At 44.8% G+C, this 23,488-nt stretch overlaps 1 protein-coding gene across 1 annotated transcript in view; it reads right to left on the reverse strand.

The window, feature by feature from the left end:
• Positions 1-7,141: 7,141 nt before the first annotated feature.
• Positions 7,142-23,488, reverse strand: part of LOC109909476 (phosphatidylinositol 4,5-bisphosphate 3-kinase catalytic subunit beta isoform) — an 89,859-nt gene continuing 73,512 nt past the window's right edge. The window contains exons 6-24 of the mRNA XM_031795478.1: positions 22,907-23,089; positions 21,752-21,919; positions 19,390-19,479; positions 17,471-17,722; positions 17,268-17,364; positions 16,934-17,064; positions 16,788-16,838; positions 14,238-14,426; positions 13,905-14,026; positions 13,437-13,580; positions 12,250-12,349; positions 11,640-11,836; positions 11,402-11,511; positions 10,983-11,061; positions 10,326-10,493; positions 9,982-10,105; positions 9,736-9,881; positions 9,493-9,625; positions 7,142-9,368 (exon numbers count right to left, since the gene is read on the reverse strand). Coding sequence (XP_031651338.1) covers positions 9,231-9,368; positions 9,493-9,625; positions 9,736-9,881; positions 9,982-10,105; positions 10,326-10,493; positions 10,983-11,061; positions 11,402-11,511; positions 11,640-11,836; positions 12,250-12,349; positions 13,437-13,580; positions 13,905-14,026; positions 14,238-14,426; positions 16,788-16,838; positions 16,934-17,064; positions 17,268-17,364; positions 17,471-17,722; positions 19,390-19,479; positions 21,752-21,919; positions 22,907-23,089 — 2,622 coding nt within the window. The 3' untranslated portion in view covers positions 7,142-9,230. The remainder of the gene's footprint in view (positions 9,369-9,492; positions 9,626-9,735; positions 9,882-9,981; positions 10,106-10,325; positions 10,494-10,982; positions 11,062-11,401; positions 11,512-11,639; positions 11,837-12,249; positions 12,350-13,436; positions 13,581-13,904; positions 14,027-14,237; positions 14,427-16,787; positions 16,839-16,933; positions 17,065-17,267; positions 17,365-17,470; positions 17,723-19,389; positions 19,480-21,751; positions 21,920-22,906; positions 23,090-23,488) is intronic.

The raw sequence follows: 23,488 nt of genomic DNA on the forward strand, positions 1-23,488 counted from the left end.
TGGGAAAGAGGTCATCTTAACGGGAGATTTTAACATTAATTATGAAGACAAGTCTTGTAGGAAAACGGATCACTAATACCTTTGACCTTACACTGCTAGTTAAAGGGCCAACCAGGGTGACTTGTTGCTTTAAAACACAGATTGATTTGGTGTTCACTAATAAACCAGAGAGAGTGACTAAATCATTCAATATGGTTACTGGGCTATCTGATCATAATCTGACACTTATAGCCAGAAAGCTGTCTAAGAGCAGGTTTAACCTCTCTACTGTTAGAAAGACGGATCAACTAAGAATACCTAAGAGTGAATTAAGCTATTTTGAAAATGCAATTAAGGGAATTAACTGGAATGATCTCTTGTCCTATACAGATGTGGAAACTGATAGTCAAGTTTTTCTATCCACAATCCAGACTATAAATGGTTTCCTAAAGAAAATCAAATCCAAACCTGGCCAAAAGAGCCCTCTTCCTTGGCTAAATGGAGAACTCTGGAAATTGATGAAAGAATGAGTTTATGCTCTAAAAATAGCACTAAGATCCATATTAGAGCATGACAGATGTAGGTTTAGTATGTTGAGAAAAAAGGTGATGAAAGAAATCAGACGGGCCAAGGGAAACTTTTTTATTAACATAATTGGTGAAGCAAAGGGAAATTCTAAATTGATCTGGGAGAATCTAAAAAAGTTAACAGGGAAAGACCATAGTAACACTGCAAAAAGACTAGAAATCATGGTGAATAACAATCTAACACAGGATGCAGTCGAAATAGCAATAGCCTTCATTCCTACTTTATTGACTCTGTCAGGGTACTGACACAGAACCCCTTCACTGGATTTTTGGGCTCAGTGCTAGTAAATACACTCAACATGTCTTCATCATAAGGGAGGTTTCTGAGTCAAAGGTGAACAAGGTGATTAGCTCACTAAAGAACTCTAAAGCCAAAGATGTGTTTGGGCTGGACTCTACCTTTCTTAACTACAACTTGGAGTCACTCATTGGCCCCATTACTAAAGGTCACCAACACATCTATTGGTCTTGGGGTGTTTCCAAGGGTATGGAAGTCGGCCATAATAACGGCCATCTTTAAATCAGGCGACCCTGCTGACGTGAGTAACTACAGGCCCATTAGTATACTACCTGTGGTGTAAAAGGTTGTTGAAAAGTGTGTAGCAGAACAACTGATTGCCCACCTCAACAACAGCTCCTTCACATTGCACTCCATGCAGTTTAGTCAGAGCAAAACACTCCACAGAAACGGATAACTGCTTTCTTCTGGAAAATGTCCAAAATGGACAAAGGGGGCTTTGTTGGGGCTGTGTTTCTGGACCTAAGGAAGGCTTTTGATACTGTTAACCATGAGATTCTCCTCATAAAATTGTCCAAGTTCAACATTTCCTCCGATGCCTTGAGATGGATGAAATCATACCTTGAAGGCAGAACTCAGTGTGTCAGAGTGAGCAATGAGCTGTCGCCCACTCTTAGCTATGATGTGGGCGTGCCCCAAGGGGGCCCCTCCTGTTCAGCCTGTACATTAATGATCTGCCTTCTGTCTGTATTGGGTCTGAAGTTCAAATGTATGCAGATGATACAGTGATATGTGCATGCAAACAACAAGCTGCACAAGAACTCACTACTGTAATGGTCCAGGTTACAAAGTGGCTCAGTGACTCGTGTTTGCATCTCAATGTGAAAAAAAAACTGTTTGCATGTTCTTCACAGAGGGCAACAGATGCTACTGAGCCAGATGTCTATGTGTCAGGGGAGAAGCTCCAGGTGGTATCTGATTAAGTACCTTGGCATCATACTTGATTCCAACCTCTCTTTTAAAAAGCATGTGAAAAAGGTAATTAAGATTCAGATCATTTCCAATTTACACAAAATTGTTTGACTACAGAGGTAGCAAAACTGTACTTCAAATCTATGATACTCCTCCACTTAACATACTACTTGACTAGTTGGGCCCAAGCTTGCTGTACAACATTAAAACCTATTCAGTCTGTCTACAAACAGGCTCTCAAAGTGCTTGATAGGAAGCCTAATAGCCATCATCACTGTTACATCCTCAGAAAGCTTGAGCTCCTGAGTTGGGAAAATCTTGTGCAATACACCGACGCATGTCTTGTATTCAAGATCCTAAATGGCCTGGCTCCCCCTCCACTGTGTTTTTGTTAAACAGAAAACCCAAACATATGGCAGCAGATCCACAAGGTCTGCCATGAGAGGTGACTGTATAGTTCCCTTAAGGAAAAGCACCTTTAGTAAATCCGCTTTCTCTGTGAGAGCTTCCCATGTCTGGAATACACTGTCATCAGACACACAACTGCACCACATATCACACTTTCACAAAATGTATGAATACATGGCTAAAGGTCAATCAGATTTGTGATCATGATCCCTAGCTGTGTGTTGCCGCTTTCCATGTTGTCTGTTGTCTGTAGCTTGTGAGGTGTGGAAACACTTTGTTGCTTTTATGAATTTTGTCTTGCTGCTTTTTGTTCTATGTTTCTCTGTCTGTATGCTACGTCTTGCTTGTCCTATGTTGCTCTGCGTGTGCTCACTGCTCAATGATTGTCTATATTGTAATTGTTTTTAATAACCTGCCCAGGGACTACGGTTGAAAATTAGGCGGCTGGTTAAAACCGGCACTTTTACTGAAACGTTGATTAATGTGCACTGTCCCTGTAAAAATAAAATAAACTCAAAATATTTTAGTGGTACTCCTCTGCAGTTCTAAAGCAAGTTTTATTCAATTCTACACTTTTTGCCATGTGGCAGAGAGAAACATTTGCAGTTTTACAGCCAATAACGTGCAATTCTACATTTCTTGCCATAGTGGAGATCATTTTTTTTGCAGTTTTAAGCTAATTTCCTGCAATTCTACACATTTTACAATGACTTATGACATGTTAGTATGACATCTGGGTTAGAGGGACGACCAAAGTCAATGGGGGCACCTTAGAGGTCAGGACCCCTAGGCACTTGCCCTTCATGGTCAGATGATTAGATACATTTAGATAGCTGACTAGACTAATTTACCAATCTACATATTTTTAGCTGACATGGGCTAATTGAGTGACTGTCAGTGACTGGACATAAGAGAAAAACTGCTGATGCACAACCAAATCTCGAAATTGCACCTTGTGTATTCTATTATTCTAACTGGCAACAGCAAGTTGAGACCCAGACTGAGTTCTTAAAAATATAAATACATTTGGACCACTTATTATATGACATTTCTTCCCTGCCTGTATCATCACAGCCTGCAGTTCAACAGAAGAACTCTGTCCATCACAAATACAATACACACTATGACACTTATCCTTATCAAATCAAATGTATTGGTTACATACACATGGTTAGCTGATGTTATTGTGAGTGTAGCAAAATGCGTGTGCTTCTTGTTCCTACAGTGCAGCAATATCTAACAAGTAACACAACAAATACCTAATACACACACATCTAAGTAAAGTAATGGAAAAAGTATATATCATTGTATATATGAGCAATGTCAGAGCGCATAGGCTAAGATGCAATAGATAATATAGAATACAGTATATATGAGATGAGTAATGCAAGATATGTAAACATTATTAAAGTGGAATAATTAAAGTGACTAGTGTTCCATTTAAGGTTGCCAATGATTTCAAGTCTGTATGTAGGCAGCAGTCTCTCTGTGCTAGTGAGCATCCTGTCGGGCTGTATCACCGCCTGGTACAGCAACTGCTCCGCCCACGACCGTAAGGCTCTCCAGAGGGTAGTGAGGTCTGCACAACGCATCACCGGGGGCAAACTACCTGCCCTCCAGGACACCTCCACCACTTGATGTCACAGGAAGGCCATAAAGATCATCAAGGACAACAACCACCCGAGCCACTGCCTGTTCACCCCGCTATCATCCAGAAGGTGAGGTCAGTACAGGTGCATCAAAGCTGGGACCAAGAGACTGAAAAACAGCTTCTATCTCAAGGCCATCAGACTGTTAAACAGCCACCACTAACATTGAGTGGCTGCTGCCAACACACTGACTCAACTCCAGCTCACTTCAATAATGGAAATTGATGTAAAAAATGTATCACTAGCCACTTAAAAACATAGCCACTTAATATAATGTTTACATACCCTACATTACTCATCTCATATGTATATACTGTACTCTATACCATCATGCCTATGCCGCTCTGTACCAGCACTCATTCATATATCTTTATGTACATATTCTTTATCTCTTTACACTTGTGTGTGTATACGATAGTAGTTGTGGAATTGTTAGGTTAGATTACTCGTTGGTTATTACTGCATTGTCAGAACCAGAAGCACAAGCATTTCGCTACACTCGCATTAACATCTGCTAACCATGTGTATGTGACAAATACAATTATTTGATTTTGATTTAACAGTCTGATGGCCTTGAGATTGAAAAACAGCTTCTGTGTCTTACCAGCGGAAGTACTAAGTGACAGAACAGATTTATTTATCCAGAAATCCTCTCCATTTAAAACGCACCCCAATATTACTGTAGTAAGTATTGTATTGGAACATTTATGGAAATATGATTAAGCAATGTCCATATGTTACAGAAATAATTGCTAAAATTATATATACTGAACAGAAATATAAATGCAACATTTTACAGAGTTACAGTTCATATAAGAAAATCAGTCAATTTAAATAAATACACAATTTCACATGACTGGGAATACATATCCAGTGCTTTCTGAAAGTATTCAGACCACTTGACTTTTTCCACATTTTGTAACGTTACAGCCTCATTCTAAAATGTATTCAAACTTTTTCAAATCTACACACAATACCCCATAATGACAAATCAAAATGGGTTTTTTTCAACTGTCAGCTGGATGGATTAACTTCACTAACCCGGATGTAAACAAAATGTGTATGGAACATTTCTGGGATATTTTATTTCAGCTCATGAAACATGGGACCAACATTGTGGTTGCACAATCTCTGCTATTCTGCATAACTGCAGGCTTCAGAGGTTTCATTGATTTAATGGACTTCTGATTGATTACTCCATTTCTGGAGCTGCAGGTGACAACCATTACCCACATAAAAAGATCATAGTTAAGAGAGCGTTAAATCAGCTGAACATGAAGAATATGCTGTCATGTTTATGACATGCTCATAGATGTGTAATGTATGATTTATGAACATGCATATTACATTTGCCATGATGTAGCTTCCATGGCTCCCTCTGCTGGTCATTCCTGGAAGTCATACCATATCAATGGGAAAAGGGGATACCTAGGCCATTGCACAACTGACTGCTTTCAACCAAAATGTGTCTTCCGTATTTAACCCAACTCCTGTGAGTCAGAGAGGCTGCCTTAATAGACATCCCCGGGAGGTTAACTGCCTTGGTCAAGGGCAAAACGACAGATTTTTTACCTTGGCTTCGATCCAGCAACCTTCCGGTAACTGGCCTAACACTCCCACACGCCAGGCTACCTGCTGCCTAATAGATACCCTTCATTTTCTAATACTGCAACTTGTGGAGCATACCCTTGCACATTTATCAATAAGGGTATTAGTTGATTGACAAATTTAATTTAGAGCTTTTTTTGAAGCTCTCAGACCGCTCCACTACAGCCCCACTTGGATAAGGGCGTGCTCAACCATCCGTTTCCTGTAGTCCATGATCAGCTCCTTCGACGACAATGAGGGAGAGGTTGTTGTCCTGGCACCACACTGCCAGGTCTCTGACTTCCTCCCTATAGGCTATCATAGACCATAACAGACACGTTGCACACAGATCTACAGAAGGCACAAGCCTCTTCCGTACCCAGGAGACCAAGATCGAGGGCTCTAACCCCATTACCATTCAATGGTGGTGGACATTGAAAAGGAAATTGATGTCAAGCGTGAGTCACTGGCCAAATGCCACAAACACACATCTCATGGCTTGTGATTATTAGACACCCAGTATCTTCTTCTCTGGCTTGTTACATTCACCAATGTCCGGGTTTAAGGCAGTCAATGACCTGTTTGGTATTCACGGAGGTCAACACGGTCTGCTCCAACGACAGTCATTCACCTGATTGTCAACTTTGACCAAGGTTTGGATACATAGGAGAAAGATAGACAGGCCCTCTGAGGTCAAGAGTGACCTACAGCTCTGTTGAGGTGAATATGGTACCGGAGGGAGAGTCAAACAGAGCGAATGGGCCTCCATCATCAGTGCCACTGGAAACAGAGCAATATAAAAGACTAGTTATTTCAACTGCAGACAGAGAATAGGGGACAAACACAATTGTGTAGGAAGAAAATGGAATAGGGGAGGGAGGAAATGATACAATGGTAATTATTCCATAAATGCTCCATAATTAACCATTGCAGTCAAAGATGACAGCACATGTTGAGTCAATGAGTGTTGCTGACTTGGAACAAGCTATATGTAATTATATCACTTCATTTTCCCCTTCAGTTATCACTTCTGACCCGATAAAACAAGCTTGTGTTCAACGTGACAGCTCATAGTGGGTATCTTGGCAACCTCCTGACACCTTTCGCAGAGAAACAACAACCTATCAATCATGGCATTTGCAGGTATTATCAGCTACATAGCACTGTGACCTGCCATCTCCAGATGGAATGCAGGTAGCTGCTGACCCACAAGGCCTATTCAGGATCCATAACCTGGCAATAAGGGTTATTGGCTACTTCACCATGTATGACATCACCACATGACATCAGTAGAGAGGCATGTTGGTCCCCTCCAGCAGAGCCCCACTGTGCTCTCCCTCCTTCACTCACACAACCACAGTGGAAAGAATGCAGGCTCTCTGGGCCTGGAATCAATCTGCATTCATCACAGTGCCATAGCCACAGGGATCAAATCTGTGCTCGTCCTTGTGCACTGCCAATTTGTTATGCAAATATACCACATCTTATGCACAGACTCGCTGGCACTGCAGTGATTGAAGGGGCACACACGCACAGTCGCACACACGCAGTCACACACACGCACAGTCGCACACACGCACAGTCACAGTCACACACACGCACAGTCACAGTCACACACACGCACAGTCACAGTCACACACACGCAGTCAGTCGCACACACGCAGTCACACACAGTCACAGTCACACACACGCAAACACACAAACGTATTACAAAAGAAAAATGCAGTTAGATGGAAAATAACTTTAATAAAACTCATATGAAAACAAAAAACTGCAAAAGCATAAAAGCCTTTTCATTTGACAATATTCAGTGTCTGAGAGACTTAAGGATAGCGGTGAGAAATACAGCAGCAATACACATGAACCCACAGTGACAACCATTATAGCCTCAGGCATTAGGGCCCAAGGGTTCATTTACATCATATACATGTAGACTCCTATACGGATATTGCACAAAATCAAAACACAGATACTGGAAGAGCCCCTCATGACAAACCCAGGAAGTAGCTTTGAAACGCAGTGTTACGCCTTCTGCTGGCAAACCCCTCCCACAGGTCCAAAACTCCACCCATTTCAGCTGATGTAAAAAAAAAGACATTTTTCACACAAACATTCGATTTTTGAACAGATTATTAAAAACACAGTAAAAACAAACCTAAAACGACAAAGTTCTCTTTTGTTTTGGTCCTAAAAGGCATTTTAGTTACATGCTTCGGTTATTTCTTAGTGAGTTCTTTCATTCTGGTTATCATGTGAGCAGTTTTGTGCTTTGAAAGACTAGTTCTGGCATCCTTAGGCAAGTCTGTCTAAGACAGAATCTCTATGGGGTAGTGATAATACCTCTATGGGGTAGTGTGGTGAGGACTCACCCTTTGTGCCTGTTCTGTTTGCCCAACAACCACCATGATTTGATAAAATGGAACACAGGAATGTTACATCCACATTCCAAAGCAGGAACACAAAATAAAGTTTTAGAAACATTTTAAACTCTCTCTCTCCCTCCGTCCTTTCTTCAAAATGGTGCCAGTGTTTGATGGTCCAATTCACCCCTTTTCTCAAAGACAGAAGCTGCGTGACCAAATTGAACCGCCCCACCCACATGGATGCCTCTTCCCTAGAGCTAAACCACCAAATCAATCGGCGATAGTTAACTCGGCCAAATCTTTCCCTAGAGTTTGTTTTATTCCAAGTAGGATAGCAGCCTTCATGAGAAATATTATAATATTGGTTACCATCTGGATGTCACCGGGATGGTGTATTCAGTGTGGAGCGTAAAGCATGCACGCCAAATCAGTGTTCTTTGCCCCAGCTTGCTGAGCACTGCTTTCCCGCAGTTCTGTTAAGGTTACAGCGAGGGAAATAACTAGCTACTAGGAGGGGACAGGTTGAAAAACCTGCACATAAACTTTTCTTTAGCTGTCGGGAGGAGGCGTCCAGAGAATTTGGTCATGAGTGACTCTTTCTCAAGACCACAGGATCAGAGGGTCTCTCTCTCGCTCTCTAACTCTGTCTCTAGTAGTCTGGCACATATACATCTTAAACATCTTAGATAGAATTCAATCTTAAATGGCAATAAAATGAAAACATGAAAAACTAAAAGCAACAATCTGTTCCAGTTTTTAGACACACTTTCAAGATGGACTGGAGCTTCGTGAGGAAAAGTCCAGTAAGACCCACTTCCTCTGGCCATGTGCACGTTTTGGTGTCATTTAAAGACACGCGGGTGAGCCGCTTTGGTCCTCAGTCTTTACGTGTGCTGTCAATCAAACTGTCTGGTGCAAGGCCTGGAGTGGGTGTGATCAACCCCAACCTCTCCCTTTAAGTCTAACACGAGGCAGATCAGAAGTCCTGCTGATAACCACCCCTGTCCCCTTCCTCATTAGTTCAGTCTAGTCCAGGCTCCAAGGGGGAAGTCCATTTACAACGGGGGGGGGGGGGGGGGTCGGAGAAACCACTATATTCCTCAGGTGTTGGGCTCTGACTCTCACTGAGCGAGTGCAAAACACGCAACCACATTACCCACAAATATGTCACAAGATCAGGGAGAGACAATGGGACTGCTGGACTGGCTGGAGGCAGACAGCAGCTTCAAAAGCCAGAGGAAAGGCAAAGGGAGGGCCTGTAAGAGCATGTGTGTTTAAGATGGTCTTCTAGGTTCCCTTCTTTAAGGCCCCAAGTCCAGTCCTGTCTGGTGTTCGCCCCTTAGCAACACCTTAGCCCGCTCAATCACGGTTGTCCCAGCCCTGGATAGACCTCAGACCCTCCTAACCCCTGACCTTTAACCCTCCAGCTTCAGGATGTCTGTCTGTTCTAGGAGCGGTTGTCCTTGACCACGTTGTGGGCCATCCAGTTGACTTTGGTGGTCCAGCTCTCTCTCAGTGCCTCGTCAAACTTCTGGCGGAACTGTTTCAGTGCCTCGTCGTCGGTCTTCCCCAGGGCCAGAGAGTCCTACAGGGGAGAAGGGAGGAGACTTAACTACTCTTATCATAACAGATGACTTCTGTAGCCCATGTAAACTGCAGCCCATGTGACGTGGCCAACTATATACTGCATGCGTGTGTGTGTGAATTACTTTTAGGTACTGTATATCCTTGACCGAGGTGAGCTCTGGCAGTCCAGCAGTCAGCATGAGGGCAAACAGGGTGATGAAGAGGTTCCCATTCCGCCTCAGAATCAGGTAGGCTTGTTCACAGTAATTACGGAAACTAGGCACAACACACACATTCAGTTCACTATACATTTACTCAAGTAGCTAGGCAACAGATAGTGTTCCCGGCCTGGATCACCCGAGTAGTGAAAGGGAACAGAAGCTCACCTGCCAAACTTCTCAGTGTTGCCAGTCTTTCCCTGTTGGATGACGTGGATGAAGTCATGGGTCAGGATGAAGGGGACGCGTTCCCTCTTGATGCCAAACTTGGACTTGAAGTTCCCCAGGATATGCCCAAAGTCTATGTGGAAGAGCTGAGACACACACACAATGTAAGAACTTGATTCCATTAAAAGAGTCCATAAATGAACCTCTGTGATTTAGCCTGTCGTACAGGGGAGCACCTCAACCCACCTGTCCAGTGCTGCGGACCATGATATTGTCACTGTGGCGGTCACCTATCCCCAGGACGTAGGTGGCCACGCAGTAGCCTGCACATGACAGGGTGAACTCCTCGATCGCCTTCTCCAGAGCATCTCTGCATAGTACACGAACACAAAATAAAGTGTTGGCCAAGTGGGAGCTTTCACTGGGTTTGCACCGCCAAAGCATAGCAGCTCACTAACATGTTGCCTGTTATATACATAGTTACATATCTATGAAATAGGTCAGTAATACACAGAACTTTTGGAAGGTCACATTGAGAAAGAGCCCTGGTGTAAGAAACAAACAAACCCGTTGGCAAAGTGCGGTTTTACCCAGAGTTCTTCTCTTTGAGCCAGTTGAGCAGTGCGTCCTTGTTGAAGGCTGCGGCGGCCGCCACGTTGCTACTGGTCAGCTGGATGTTGGCGATGGTATCCGCTGACGACACCACCTCGATCAGCCCGGACCGGTCACCAGTCGCTAGGCAACCGTAAGGCACAATTCTGCACAGACACATTTTGTTCCAATGAATCATCATCAACAGCATTGAGATGCACCCTATAATTATCTCCATGTTGTTTCCTTTCTCCCCGGCTCGGTCTCAGCATGTGACCAGAATGTACGCATGATCACACATCACAGTGGTTTTATGACCCTGTCTGCAGAGCTCCTTCTGCTCGCTGAGCCCTTGTCCCTGTAACCTAACAGCCTGCCCCCCAGCTCAACTGTCAAAACAATCCCACACACTGCTCAGCTCCAGATGTATGAGAGCGAGCGAGCGCTAGTGTGTGTGGATTTGATTAGGATGAGAAGCGGGTAGTGGGTGTGTGATGCTGGGGGTATGGATGTGGGGAGGTTAGAGGTCAGGCTAGCAGGGGGTGATTAAGGGTCCCCCCCACACAGCTTCCCCTTCCATACAGAGAACAGGAACAAACAAGCCTTACTGACAGAGTCTGACTGAGGACACACACCTTTTATATTAATATACACACCTAAGGTCCAGATTGGCCTCCTTCCATAGCAGGTCCATCAACCTCAAGATCTGCAGTGTCAACATGTCTTGTCTCAGGTCTGGAAAGAGAGAAGAGTCTTTCATTCATCCTTCCAGCTTCAAACCATCTTCCATAATACACATCCCTCCATCTTGACCTCACTATTCTTCCCTCGCTCTCTCCCCCTGAACTTTAGTGATCTTACATTTCATCACTTAGAGGATGGTAACCTAGCGCTTAAGGGCATTGGGCCAGTAACTGAAAGGTCGCTAGTTCGAATCCCCCAGCTGACTAGGTGAAAAATGGGTTGATGTGTCCTTGAGCAAAGCACTTAATCCTAATTGCTCATGTAAGTCTCTCTGGATAAGAGCGTCTGCTAAATGACTAACATGTCAATGTTAGATCCAACCCCCTCGTACCGTCTCCATTCTTGAAGATGATTCCCAGGGTGTCTCCCCCCAGCAGCTTGTTGTTGTAGACGATCCACAGAGGCTTCATCTTAGAGTCCATGTACCGACACTTCTCCACACTGGCAGGGATGAAAGAGGGGAGGAATACGGGAGAAAAAGCCAAAAAAATTGAGCAAGAGAGAGTCAAATCATAGTCATCCACATCCCCCTCTCCACTCCCATCTAACCCTCTCCCCCTGGCCCTTACTTGATTCCAGAGAGCAGGACACTGGGATTGAGAGGGGAGTGCAGGTCAGAGAGGGTCTCTGTGTAGCCACTCTGTCTCAGACAAGTCATCATGGCCTCTTTGGTGAGCATGGCCTCCTTGGTCTTACTGCGGGCGTTCTTGATGGTGCCCAGCTTGATCAGCTCATTTACAGACTTCAGCTTGCTCAGAGCCTCCACCTATGGAGAGAGGGGGCGTAATGTTGTTACAACATAGAAGAAACGCAATGTAATAATGATGAAATTACACCACTGCTGTATTGCCTTTTAAATCTGACACAGATGCTACGCATGACAGCATGGGCTTCCTGAAACATCTCACAGTGTGGTAGTTCATTCCAAAACAGGAAGGAGAGCAGTGAACAGGAAGTGGGAGGATGCTGCCAGCAGTGCGGATGTCAGGGCTAATACAGTAGAGGTCAGAGGTTAGAAGTCAGGCTGCTGTCATCTGACTTCTTTATAAATAACCCCATTCTGAACTGAAGGGAAACTATAGAATTAGAGGTGGTGACAGAATTAGATATACTGTAGTGATTCATTCACAGGTTAAGGTTGGGGTCAGGGCGTGAGCGCGCCCGTGTTGGGGTCCTTACCTGTTTCTTCAGGACCTCAATGTGAGGGATGCTGCCACGACAGTAAGCCTCCAGAATGAGAGAGAACTGGACAGCGACGGCTGGCATGTGCATCTCTGACCTACAGGGGGCAGCACAGTCACCCTACAGTTACAGTGGCAGTCATACCTGGGGTGGGTTAATGCACATGACCTCACAGAACATACACCAACAAAAAATACAGCCTGTGTAGAGGAAAATGCATTTTAAATCTTTACACCCACTCACCCATCCTGACACACACAAGCACCCCAAGCCTCCTTCACTCACGCCGCCAAACTTACCCTAGTAAAACTGACTTTCATCTACAAAATGGCTTCCAATACTCCACTCAGCAAACTGGATGCAGTTTATCACAGTGCCATCCGTATTGTTACTAAAGCACCTTATACCACCCACCACTGTGACCTGTAAGCTCTAGTCGGCTGGCCTTCGCTACATATTCGTTGCCAGACCCACTGGCTCCAGGTCATCTACAAGTCCATGCTAGGTAAAGCTCCGCCTTATCTCAGTTCACTGGTCACGATGGCAACACCCATCCGTAGCACGCGCTCCAGCAGGTGTATCTCACTGACCATCCCTAAAGCCAACACATCATTTGGCCGCCTTTCCTTCCAGTTCTCTGCTGCCTGTGACTGGAACGAATTGCAAAAATCGCTGAAGTTGGAGACTTATCTCCCTCACCAACTTCAAACATCTGCTATCTGAGCAGCTAACCGATCGCTGCAGCTGTACATAGTCTATCGGTAAATAGCCCCCCCAATTTACCTACCTCATCCCCATAATGTTTTTATTTATTTACTTTTCTGCTCTTTTGCACACCAGTATCTCTACCTGCACATGACCATCTGATCATTTATCACTCCAGTGTTAATCTGCTAAATTGTAATTATTTGCCTCCTCATGCCTTTTGCACACAATGTATATAGACTTTTTTTTCCTACTGTGTTATTGACTTGTTAATTGTTTACTCCATGTGGAACTCTGTGTTGTCTGTTCACACTGCTATGCTTTATCTTGGCCAGGTCACAGTTGTAAATGAAAACTTTCTCAACTAGCCTACCTGGTTAAATAAAGGTGAAAAAAATAAAAAATTCACACACACACACACACACACACACACACACACACACACCCTTACACGTACACACCACGTCTCACTCTCTCACCTGAGATGCCAGAAGAGGAAGTGTCCTATGTTGCGGTTGCACTGGGCTCTGTTCAGTAGGAAGCGGGTGAGGGCACAGTCATAGTAGGGTTCATAACGTAACACCTGGACCAGCTGGAGCAGGTACTGAGACAACTCCTCATCACTGGAAGGGGGGAGAGCAGGGGGCGGAAAAGGGGTGAGAGGAAAAGAGAGAGGAGAGGGGGGAGAGCAGGGGCAGAAGAGGGGGTGAGAGGGAGAGGGGGTGAGAGAAAGAGGGAGAGGGGGGAGAGCAGGGGCAGAAGAGGGGGTGAGAGAAAGAGGGAGAGGGGGGAGAGCAGGGGCAGAAGAAGGGGTGAGAGGGAGAGGGGGTGAGAGAACGAGGGAGGAGAGCCAGTGCGGGAGTGGAAGAGATCGTGAGTAAGACATTACAACAGTAAGTGAACTAGGAATAGTTATGTGTGAGCGTGTCTGTGAGCGTGTGGACTACCTCATATCCCTCAGGCAGCCCACAGCGTACTCTCTGACGTACTGGTCTGGATAGTTAAAGTCAAGCAGCTCCAGAGCGTCCCTGGGACTCAGCTTGGGCCAGATCTGCAGCAAGGCCTGGAGCTGAGAGACAGATCATTCACTATGATTAATAACCAATACAGGAGCACAGCAGATCTTTGAAGGGACTGATGAGGGGCATAGTGGTATGGGCTAGGGGTTCATTTAGTATCTGACCATTGAGGCACACTAGTTTATTGCCCTTGAGAAGAAATTGAGTGTGTTAAAAAACACTATCAATACACAAGACAGGTTCACGTGGCACAGTATGTACCTGGGCCATGTCCTCATGTTTGCTCCACTTGACGGAGAGCAGCAGTTTGGGCAGTGACTGGGGGAAGTTCTCCATGCAGTCGTAGCGTAGTGTCCAGATGAGGTCCTTCTCATTCTCACACAGCTGGGACAGAGGGTCCCTCTCCATGATCTCCTTCAGCTCGATGTGGAACTTCTTACCGCCTCGGCCCTGTGGGGAAACAGCAGAGGTGGTAAGTTACCACTAGGTGGCAGCACAGGGTAAGAAATCACATTACGTACAGAGGAGTAGCAAGGGGTGCTAAAGGTAGAAGTCACCATTAACCACAGATCTGCAAACAGAGTACACTGCATGTAATCCTATCCACCATCAGAGAGATACAAATAGATCTGTACTTGCATGCATGTTTGATTGCTTTATGGATCAACAATGAAACATTGTTAGTCGACACAGAATAAGAGCTTGAAGCTTGAGACCGTAAGAACACTATGTAAGTACGCTACGGTCACAAGACGCAGGCCTCCTAATTGTCCCTAGAATTTCTAAGCAAACAGCTGGAGGCAGGGCTTTCTCCTATAGAGCTCCATGTTTATGGAACGGTCTGCCTACCCATGTGAGAGACGCAAACTCGGTCTCAACCTTTAAGTCTTTATTGAAGACTCATCTCTTCAGTGGGACATATGATTGTGTGTGGTCTGGCCCAGGAGTGTGAAGGTGAACGGAAAGGCTCTGGAGCAACGAACCGCCCTTGCTGTCTCTGCCTGGCCGGTTCCCCTCTTTGCACTGGGATTCTCTGCCTCTAACCCTATTACAGGTGCTGAGTCACTGGCTTACTGGTGCTCTTTCATGCCGTCCCTAGGAGGGGTGTGTCACTTGAGTGAGTTGAGTCACTGATGTGATCTTCCTGTCTGGGTTGGCGGCCCCCCTCCTTGGGTAGTGCCGTGGCAGAGATCTTTGTGGGCTATACTCGGCCTTGTCTCAGGATGTTAAGTTGGTGGTTGAAGATATCCCTCTAGTGGTGTGGGGGCTGTGCTTTGGCAAAGTGGGTGGGGTTATATCCTTCCTGTTTGGCCCTGTCCGGGGGTATCATCGGATGGGGCCACAGTGTCTGACCCCTCCTGTCTCAGCCTCCAGTATTTATGCTGCAGTACTTTGTGTGTCGGGGGAATAGGGTCTGTATGTTATATCTGGAGTACTTCTCCTGTCTTATCCGGTGTCCTGTGTGAATTTAACTATGCTCTCTCTAATTCTCTCAGAGGACCTGAGCCCTAGGACCATGCCTCAGGACTACATGGCATGATGACTCCTTGCTGTCCCCAATCCACCTGGCCGTGCTGCTGCTCCAGTTTCAACTGTTCTGCCTGCGGCTATGGAATCCTGACCTGTTCACCGGACGTGCTACCTGTCCCAGACCTGCTGTTTTCAACTCTCTAGAGACAGCAGGAGTGGTAGAGATAATTTTAATTTTTCTAAATTGTACCTTTATTTAACTAGGCAAGTCAGTTAAGAACAAATTCTTATTTTCAATGACGGCCTAGGAACAGTGGGTTAACTGCCTGTTCAGGGTCAGCTCGGGGGTTTGAAATTGCAACCTTCCGGTTACTAGTCCAACGCTCTAACCACTAATGATGATCGGTGATGATGATAATGATCGGCTATGAAAAGCCATATGACATTTTTTCCTGAGGTGCTGACTTGCTGCACCCTCGACAACTACTGTGATTATTATTATTTGACCATGCTGGTCATTTATGAACATTTGAACATCTTGGCCATGTTCTGTTATAATCTCCACCCGGCACAGCCAGAAGAGGACTGGCCACCCCTCATAGCCCGGTTCCTCTCTAGGTTTCTTCCTAGGTTTTGGCCTTTCTAGGGAGTTTTTCCTAGCCACTGTGCTTCTACACCTGCATTGCTTGCTGTTTGGGGTTTTAGGCTGGGTTACTGCACAGCACTTTGAGATATCAGCTGATGTACGAAGGGCTATATAAATACATTTGATTTGAAAACCTCTACCACACACACACTTCCCTGCAAGGGACATGTTTTGGCAAGCCCTCTGCTTCACATGGTGTTACATAACTGTGTGTCCTGTTCCACAGGGGCTTTAGGATGGGTGAAATGCCATTACTAGGTCAAATGCTATTACTAGGGGGTTTAGGGTTAAGGTTAGAATGTGTGTTAGGGTTAGAATTACGTTAAAAGGTTAAGGTTAGAGTACAGGTAAGGAATAATATGATTTTGAATGGGACTGAATTGTGTGTCCCCACAAGGTTAGCTGTACAAGACTGTGTGAGTGTGTGGGGGGGGTGGAACAGGAGGGCTGATCTTAGCCTCAGATTCCTCCGAGAGACACTATTGTGACAGTGCACCAGTCTGCCAACACCACCCTGGATCAGGACTGACTGGGTTGCCCTGGAAACCAGTCATAGCAATATCCTCCCCTCTGACACATTTGGTGTCTGCTTTCTGTCCTAGAAATGCTTGCAACATGCCTGGCGCCTGCTGCTCTGGAGTAAAGGTAGCACTTGTGTGTGTAAGTGTTTGAGTTGTTGGAACTCACGACAGTACCATGGGCAAGCAGTCGCTTGACCCGGCGATCTCTGCAGCTTTCTCCAGAATCTGCAGAGGTAGACCACACACACATCCATGTCAGTGGTCGAGATACTTCATAATGATAACCATGTTTGAATACGTCAGGGTGGGCGTGTCCTCACCTTGTCGAAGGGGGGGAATAGGATGGTGTGAGGGTTGTAGTCAGGGAGGTGGATGTGGAGTGCTGTAGTGTTCTCAGTGTAAGGGTTGGTCTGGATGGTTCCTATGGGGTTCAGCATCTCTTCAAGTTCATCTGGGGGACACAGAAAAATCACTCAAACATGCCACTAACATTTAGTGTATAAGTATGTAGCTGAGTTTCAGAAGTGTGTGTGTAGGTGTGAGCGTGTATAGGTTAATGAAAGTGTTTGTAAAATGCATGAAGGTGTGTGTGTAGGTGTGTATAGGTTAATTAAAGTGTTTGTAAAGTGCATGAAGGTGTGTGGGTGTGCTCACCAGGAAAGGAAGACCAGCTGTGAAGGATGATATCTCCAGTCTTCAGCTGTCCTTTATAGTCAAACACCATGGTGTTCACCCAGGCTACAGGGTAGTGCTGCAGAGAGAGACAGGAGAGAGAGAGGGGACAGATAAATATCTGTATGTGTGCGCGCATGCCTGTGCTTTGTGTGTGTGTGTGTGTGTGTGTGTGTGGGTCATACCACTTTGCCAGACTTGCGGATGGTCTGGTACTTGTTGATGTGGGCGTTCTTGGTGGACTTCTGCTTCTTGACCTTGTCCATGACGGCATAGACGGCGAAGCAGAGGCGGGCCATGCGCGGCAGGTCGCTCACAGTAATGTCGAACTCTAGCGTGCGATTCCACACGTGTTCAGAGCGTCCGCTGCTCTCGCTGCTCACCGCTGGCTTACACAGCAGCTCTGTGCCATGGAACAAGCCTGCACGTACCTGGATCTGAAGAGAGAGAGGGGTTTAGTTCACCATAATAGCATCATAGTGAGCGCTAACAGGGATCTACTGTCCATGGGTTAGAAATACAGTTGAAGTTGGAAGTTTACATACACTTAGGTTGGACTCATTAAATCTTGTTTTTCAACCACTCCACAAAATTCTTGTTAACAAACTATAGTTTTGGGAAGTCAGTTAGGACATCTACTTTGTGCATGACACAAGACATTTTTCCAACAATTGTTTACAGATTATTTCACATATAATTCACTGTATCACAATTCCAGTGGGTCAGAAGTTTACATACACTAAGTTGAGTATGCCTTTAAACAGCTTGGACAATTCCAGAAAATTATATGTCATGGCTTTAGAAGCTTCTGATAGGCCATTGACATCATTTGAGTCGATTGGAGGTGTACCTGTGGATGTATTTCAAGTCCACCAAACTCAGTGCCTCTTTGCTTGACATTATGGGAAAATCAAAAGAAATCAGCCAAGACCTAAGAAAAGCAATTGTAGACCTCCACAAGTCTGGTTCATCCTTGGGAGCAATTTCCAAACGCCTGAAGGTACCACGTTCATACCGCTCAGGAAGGAGACACGTTTTGTCTCATAGAGATGAACATACTTTGGTGCGAAAAGTGCAAATCAATCCCAGAACAACAGCAAAGGACCTTGTGAAGATGCTGGAGGAAACGGTACAAAAGTATCTATATCCACAGTAAAACAAGTCCTATATCGACAGAACCTGAAAGGCCGCTCAGCAAGGAAGATGCCACTGCTCCAAAACCGCCATAAAAAAGCCAGACTATGGGTTGCAACTGCACATGGGGAAAAATAGCGTACTTTTTGTACAAAATCATACAAAATGACCATCGTTATGTTTGGAGGAAAAAGGGGGAGTCTTGCAAGCCGAAGAACACCATCCCAACCGTGAAGAACGGGGGTGGCAGAATCATGTTGTGAGGGTGCTTTGCTGCAGGAGGGACTGGTGCACTTCACAAAATTAGATGGCATGATGAGGACAGAAAATTACGTGGATATATTGAAGCAACATCTCAAAACATCAGTCAGGAAGTTAAAGCTTGGTTGCAAATGGGTCTTCCAAATGGACAATGACCCCAAGCATACTTCCAAAGTTGTGGCAGAATGGCTTAAGGACAACAAAGTCAGGGTATTGGAGTGGCCATCACAAACCCCTGACCTCCATCCTATAGAACATTTGTGGGCAGAACTGAAAATGTGAGTGTGAGCAAGGAGGCCTATAAAACTGACTCAGTTACATCAGCTCTGTCAGGAGGAATGGGCCAACTTATTGTGGGAAGCTTATGGAAGGCTACCCGAAATGTTTGACCCAAATTAAACAATTTAAAGGCAATGCTACCAAATGCTAATTGAGTGCATGTAAACTTCTGACCCACTGGGAATGTGATGAAATAAATAAAAAGCTGAAATAAATCAATCACTCTCTTTACTATTATTCTGACATTTCACATTCTTAAAATAAAGTGGTGATCCTAACTGACTAAATGTCAGGAATTGTGAAAAACTGAGTTTAAATGTATTTGGCTGAGGTGTATGTTAACTTCCGATTTTAACTGTACATCCCAGAGGAAACAGTGAAAATGCAACATCAATTCCAGGTTTGCTATCAAGTAATCATCAGTGGTTACCTTGGCCGTCTCCTCAGCGTTCACCTTGCTGCCTTTGATTAGGACGATCTTAAAATGGGTAGACACCTCCCATACACACGTATTCACTTGCTAGAGAGAGAAGCAGAGTAACAGAGGAAAGAGATAAGAGTAACAGAGGGAAGAGTAGTGAGAGGAGAGAAACAATGGGAAGAGGAGAGGAGAGAGAGAAGGAGAGAAACAGGGAAGAGGAGATAAATATTTTCATGAGTAAGCAAGGAAAACAGTATACTTTACTGTAGGAATTTTCAACACACATACACTGAAGGGTGAGTCACACTGTTGTCAAGCAGAGTAGACTTGCCAAGGTCAGCACAGCAGGAAAAACACTACACATGACTGGCCCTCAACTACAGACCACAAACATGAATAAACAGCAGACTTCCTGTGTTGTATGTGTATATATATATATGTGTGTGTAAACGAAAGTATTATTTTTGTAAGTGTGTTTGTGAACAAGAGTGTTTTTGAATTTAAGAGTATGTAATGTGTATCAGTGTGTGTATTTAAGTGAGTGCTTATGCGACAGAAGTGTACATGTATATTTTTGTAACATCTGACTAGAGTACACCACCACAAGAACAGTCTATCCTCTCAACTAGAGGTCGACCGATTAATCGGAATGACCGATAAATTAGGGCCGATTTCAAGTTTTCATAACAATCGGAATCGGTATTTTTGGGGGCCGATTTGACGATTTTCTCTTTTTTTTTAGACCTTTATTTAACTAGGCAAGTCAGTTAAGAACACATTCTTATTTTCGATGATGGCCTAGGAACAGTGGGTTAACTGCCTTGTTCAGGGGCAGAACAACAGATTTTCACTGGGTCAGCTCGGGGGATCCAATCTTGCAACTTAGTCCAACGCAATAACGACCTGCCTCGCTCTCGTTGCACTCCACAAGGAGACTGCCTGTTACGCGAATGCAGTAAGCCAAGGTAAGTTGCTAGCTAGCATTAAACTTATAAAAAACAATCATAATCACTAGATAACTACACATGGTTGATGATATTACTAGATATTATCTAGCGTGTCCTGCGTTGCATATAATCTGACTGAGCATACAAGCATCTAAGTATCTGACTGAGCAGTGGTAGGCAGAAGCAGGCGCGTAAACATTCATTCAAACAGCACTTTCGTGTGTTTTGCCAGCAGCTCCTCGTTGTGCGTCAAGCATTGCGCTGTTTATGACTTCAAGCCTATTAACTCCCGAGATGAGGCTGGTGTAACCGAAGTGAAATGGCTAGCTAGTTAGCGCGCGCTAATAGCGTTTCAAACGTCACTCGCTCTGAGCCTTCTAGTAGTTGTTCCCTTTGCTCTGCATGGGTAATGCTGCTTCGATGGTGGCCGTTGCCGTTGTGTTGCTGGTTCGAGCCCAGGGAGGAGCGAGGTGAGGGACGGAAGCTATACTGTTACACTGGCAATACTCAAGTGCCTATAAGAACATCCAATAGTCAAAGGTATATGAAATACAAATGGTATAGAGAGAAATAGTCCTAGAATTCCTATAATAACTACAACCTAAAACTTCTTACCTGGGAATATTGAAGACTCGTGTTAAAAGGAACCACGAGCTTTCATATGTTCTCATGTTCTGAGCATGGAACTGAAACGTTAGCTTTCTTACATAGCACATATTGCACTTTTACTTTCTTCTCCAACACTTTGTTTTTGCATTATTTAAACCAAATTGAACATGTTTCATTATTTACTTGAGGCTAAATGTATTTCATTGATGTATTATATTAAGTTAAAATAAGTGTTCATTCAGTATTGTTGTAATTGTCATTATTACAACAAAAATAAATATTTATTTTAAAAAAGGCCGATTAATCGGTATCGGCTTTTTTTGGTCCTCCAATAAATCGGTATCGGCATTGAAAAATCATAAGCGGTCGACCTCTACTCTCAACCTCTCCTCACAACCTCGAACAAAGCTCTACCATCCTGGAGTACTGTTGGGTATACAGGCCTGTTGTGCTTCAAGTCCTACTCACTTCTCCTTCTGTCAATGGCCCAACTACCACAAGACATCACTGTCTGACCACAGTCTTTCTTCTTTTCAGATCAGATAGTCTTGTTGATGTTGACATTTAGTTGTAACGATTGACATTTGAAGCATTGACTGACATGTGTAATTTACTGTCCAATGTCACCTGTCACTGTGGAACAGTCGTCATGGTACCTTGGCAATTAAGCTCTAATGAGCAATTAAACTGCACCTGGCCTTTAGAACCAGACGGAACGTCAGAATGACGTCAGAGTGCACCTGCTAAGAGTGGCTAACAATGTCTGGAGAAAATGCTCACAAACATGCACCTACTACACACACAGTTTGACTGACCGAGGGCCCCCTCCTCTTGGGGGGCAGGGGTAAGGGGGGGTTGGAGCTCTTGCGGTTGACCACAGCTCCGATGGCCGAGATCTCCTTCTCGAACATGGCCTGGACTGTGCTGACCTGGACCAGGGTCAGGTGGGGACACTCCTTAGCCTGGAGACAGGCTTTGATGTACTGGGATAGAGAGGAGAAGACGTGTTAACACACAGAAAGTACTATTCTGTATGCAGTCTTTGGTGCACAAACATCCAAACTGAATTTCTTTTAAATGTTTTTGTTGTTGTAATGTAGCAGATGCTCTTATCTAGAGCGTCTTACAGGCACAATTAGGGTTGAGTGCCTTGTGTTCAAGGGCACAGACAGATTTTTCATGTAATGAAATTTAAATTCTAACCAGCGACCTTTCGGTTACACTCTTAACCTGCCGTCCCTTACAAATGTGAATGGTGGACAGACAGAGACAGACGGACAGACAGACAAGTCTAAATGTTCTGGAGAGATGACAGAAGAGGGAGAATACACAAACTGAGGAGGGATGAGAGGTCAAAGAGAGGAATTTAGGACACACAGATGGAAGGTAACCCATATCTAATGTACAGACATGATTCCTGGATCTAAACACTGGGTCACAAATAGGACTCACAAACAGGACCCTTTTCTGCAGGGTGTAATGGTCACAGTCGGCTTCATCACACACGGAAACACACTCATACACAGATGGATTCAGTCATGCACACATACCAGGTCTGTGAGTAACAGTAATGTGTTCCAGGAAAACAGTGTTATTAATGAGGCGTTATTAGGACAGCAGTCAGATGACTGTTTCTGGATCACTGCGTCTCATTTATGGTCAACGAGACATTCCTAAACCCACTCCCTACACGCTCTGACCTTGGAACATTTACCGTTACGGTCGAAGACTGTATACTACTTCTGACATTAATGATTAAGGAATGGTTGAGATAAACAAGGTCACTGTCAGAGGAGAGTTGAGGTCAGCACAGCACATGTAGAGGGTAAGAGAATGAGAAAAGGAGCAGTTTGATGGTAAGAAAGCACTCTACAGAGGGTTTGGGGGTTAAAGGTGAAGGGGTCAGAGGGCATCATTAGGGTCCCTTTGCACTGTGTGCACTGAGGATGAGCCTAAGAGTAAAGGGTCACCTTGTACTGTATCAGGGGGTGGTCTCCACAGAGGAACTCCAGCTTATCGCTGACCCTCAGAACGTACTGCTCGGCCTGGCGTCCCTCCTCCTCGGGGCCGTGGGTCGTCAGCCATTTCCTCAACGCCTGTTCCATCAGCTCACTGGGAATGGTGCTGGGCCACACCTTCAGACTGGCTGTGTCCTGGAGGGAGAGAACATTATCCTCATTAACGTCAAGTACTTCAATGTTCAATATATTAGTGAAATCTCATGATAGTGAGGTGAGAGGACAAGGGGGGGACAGTAAAATAACAGAGAGAAAGACAGGGAGGGGGGGGGGGGTGGTAAAGGGATATAGATTACCCTGCAGTGTGTGACAAGGTTTAACACACAATCCCAGCAAGGTTTACAGACACCGAAGGCTTACAGAGCATTCAGACAGAGAAACACATACACCCCTACCCAACCTGCCTTACAGCCTGGCGCCAAACCTGGTCGTGAGGGCACAGCCTTCACCCACTCACAATGCTATGACAACCACATACTGCACATCACCATGGTGACACCACCCAGAGTGGTCAAGTTCCAAATAGAGCGGTAA

This window comes from Oncorhynchus kisutch, linkage group LG18 (genome assembly GCF_002021735.2).
Source record: "Oncorhynchus kisutch isolate 150728-3 linkage group LG18, Okis_V2, whole genome shotgun sequence".
Taxonomy (NCBI): domain Eukaryota; kingdom Metazoa; phylum Chordata; class Actinopteri; order Salmoniformes; family Salmonidae; genus Oncorhynchus; species Oncorhynchus kisutch.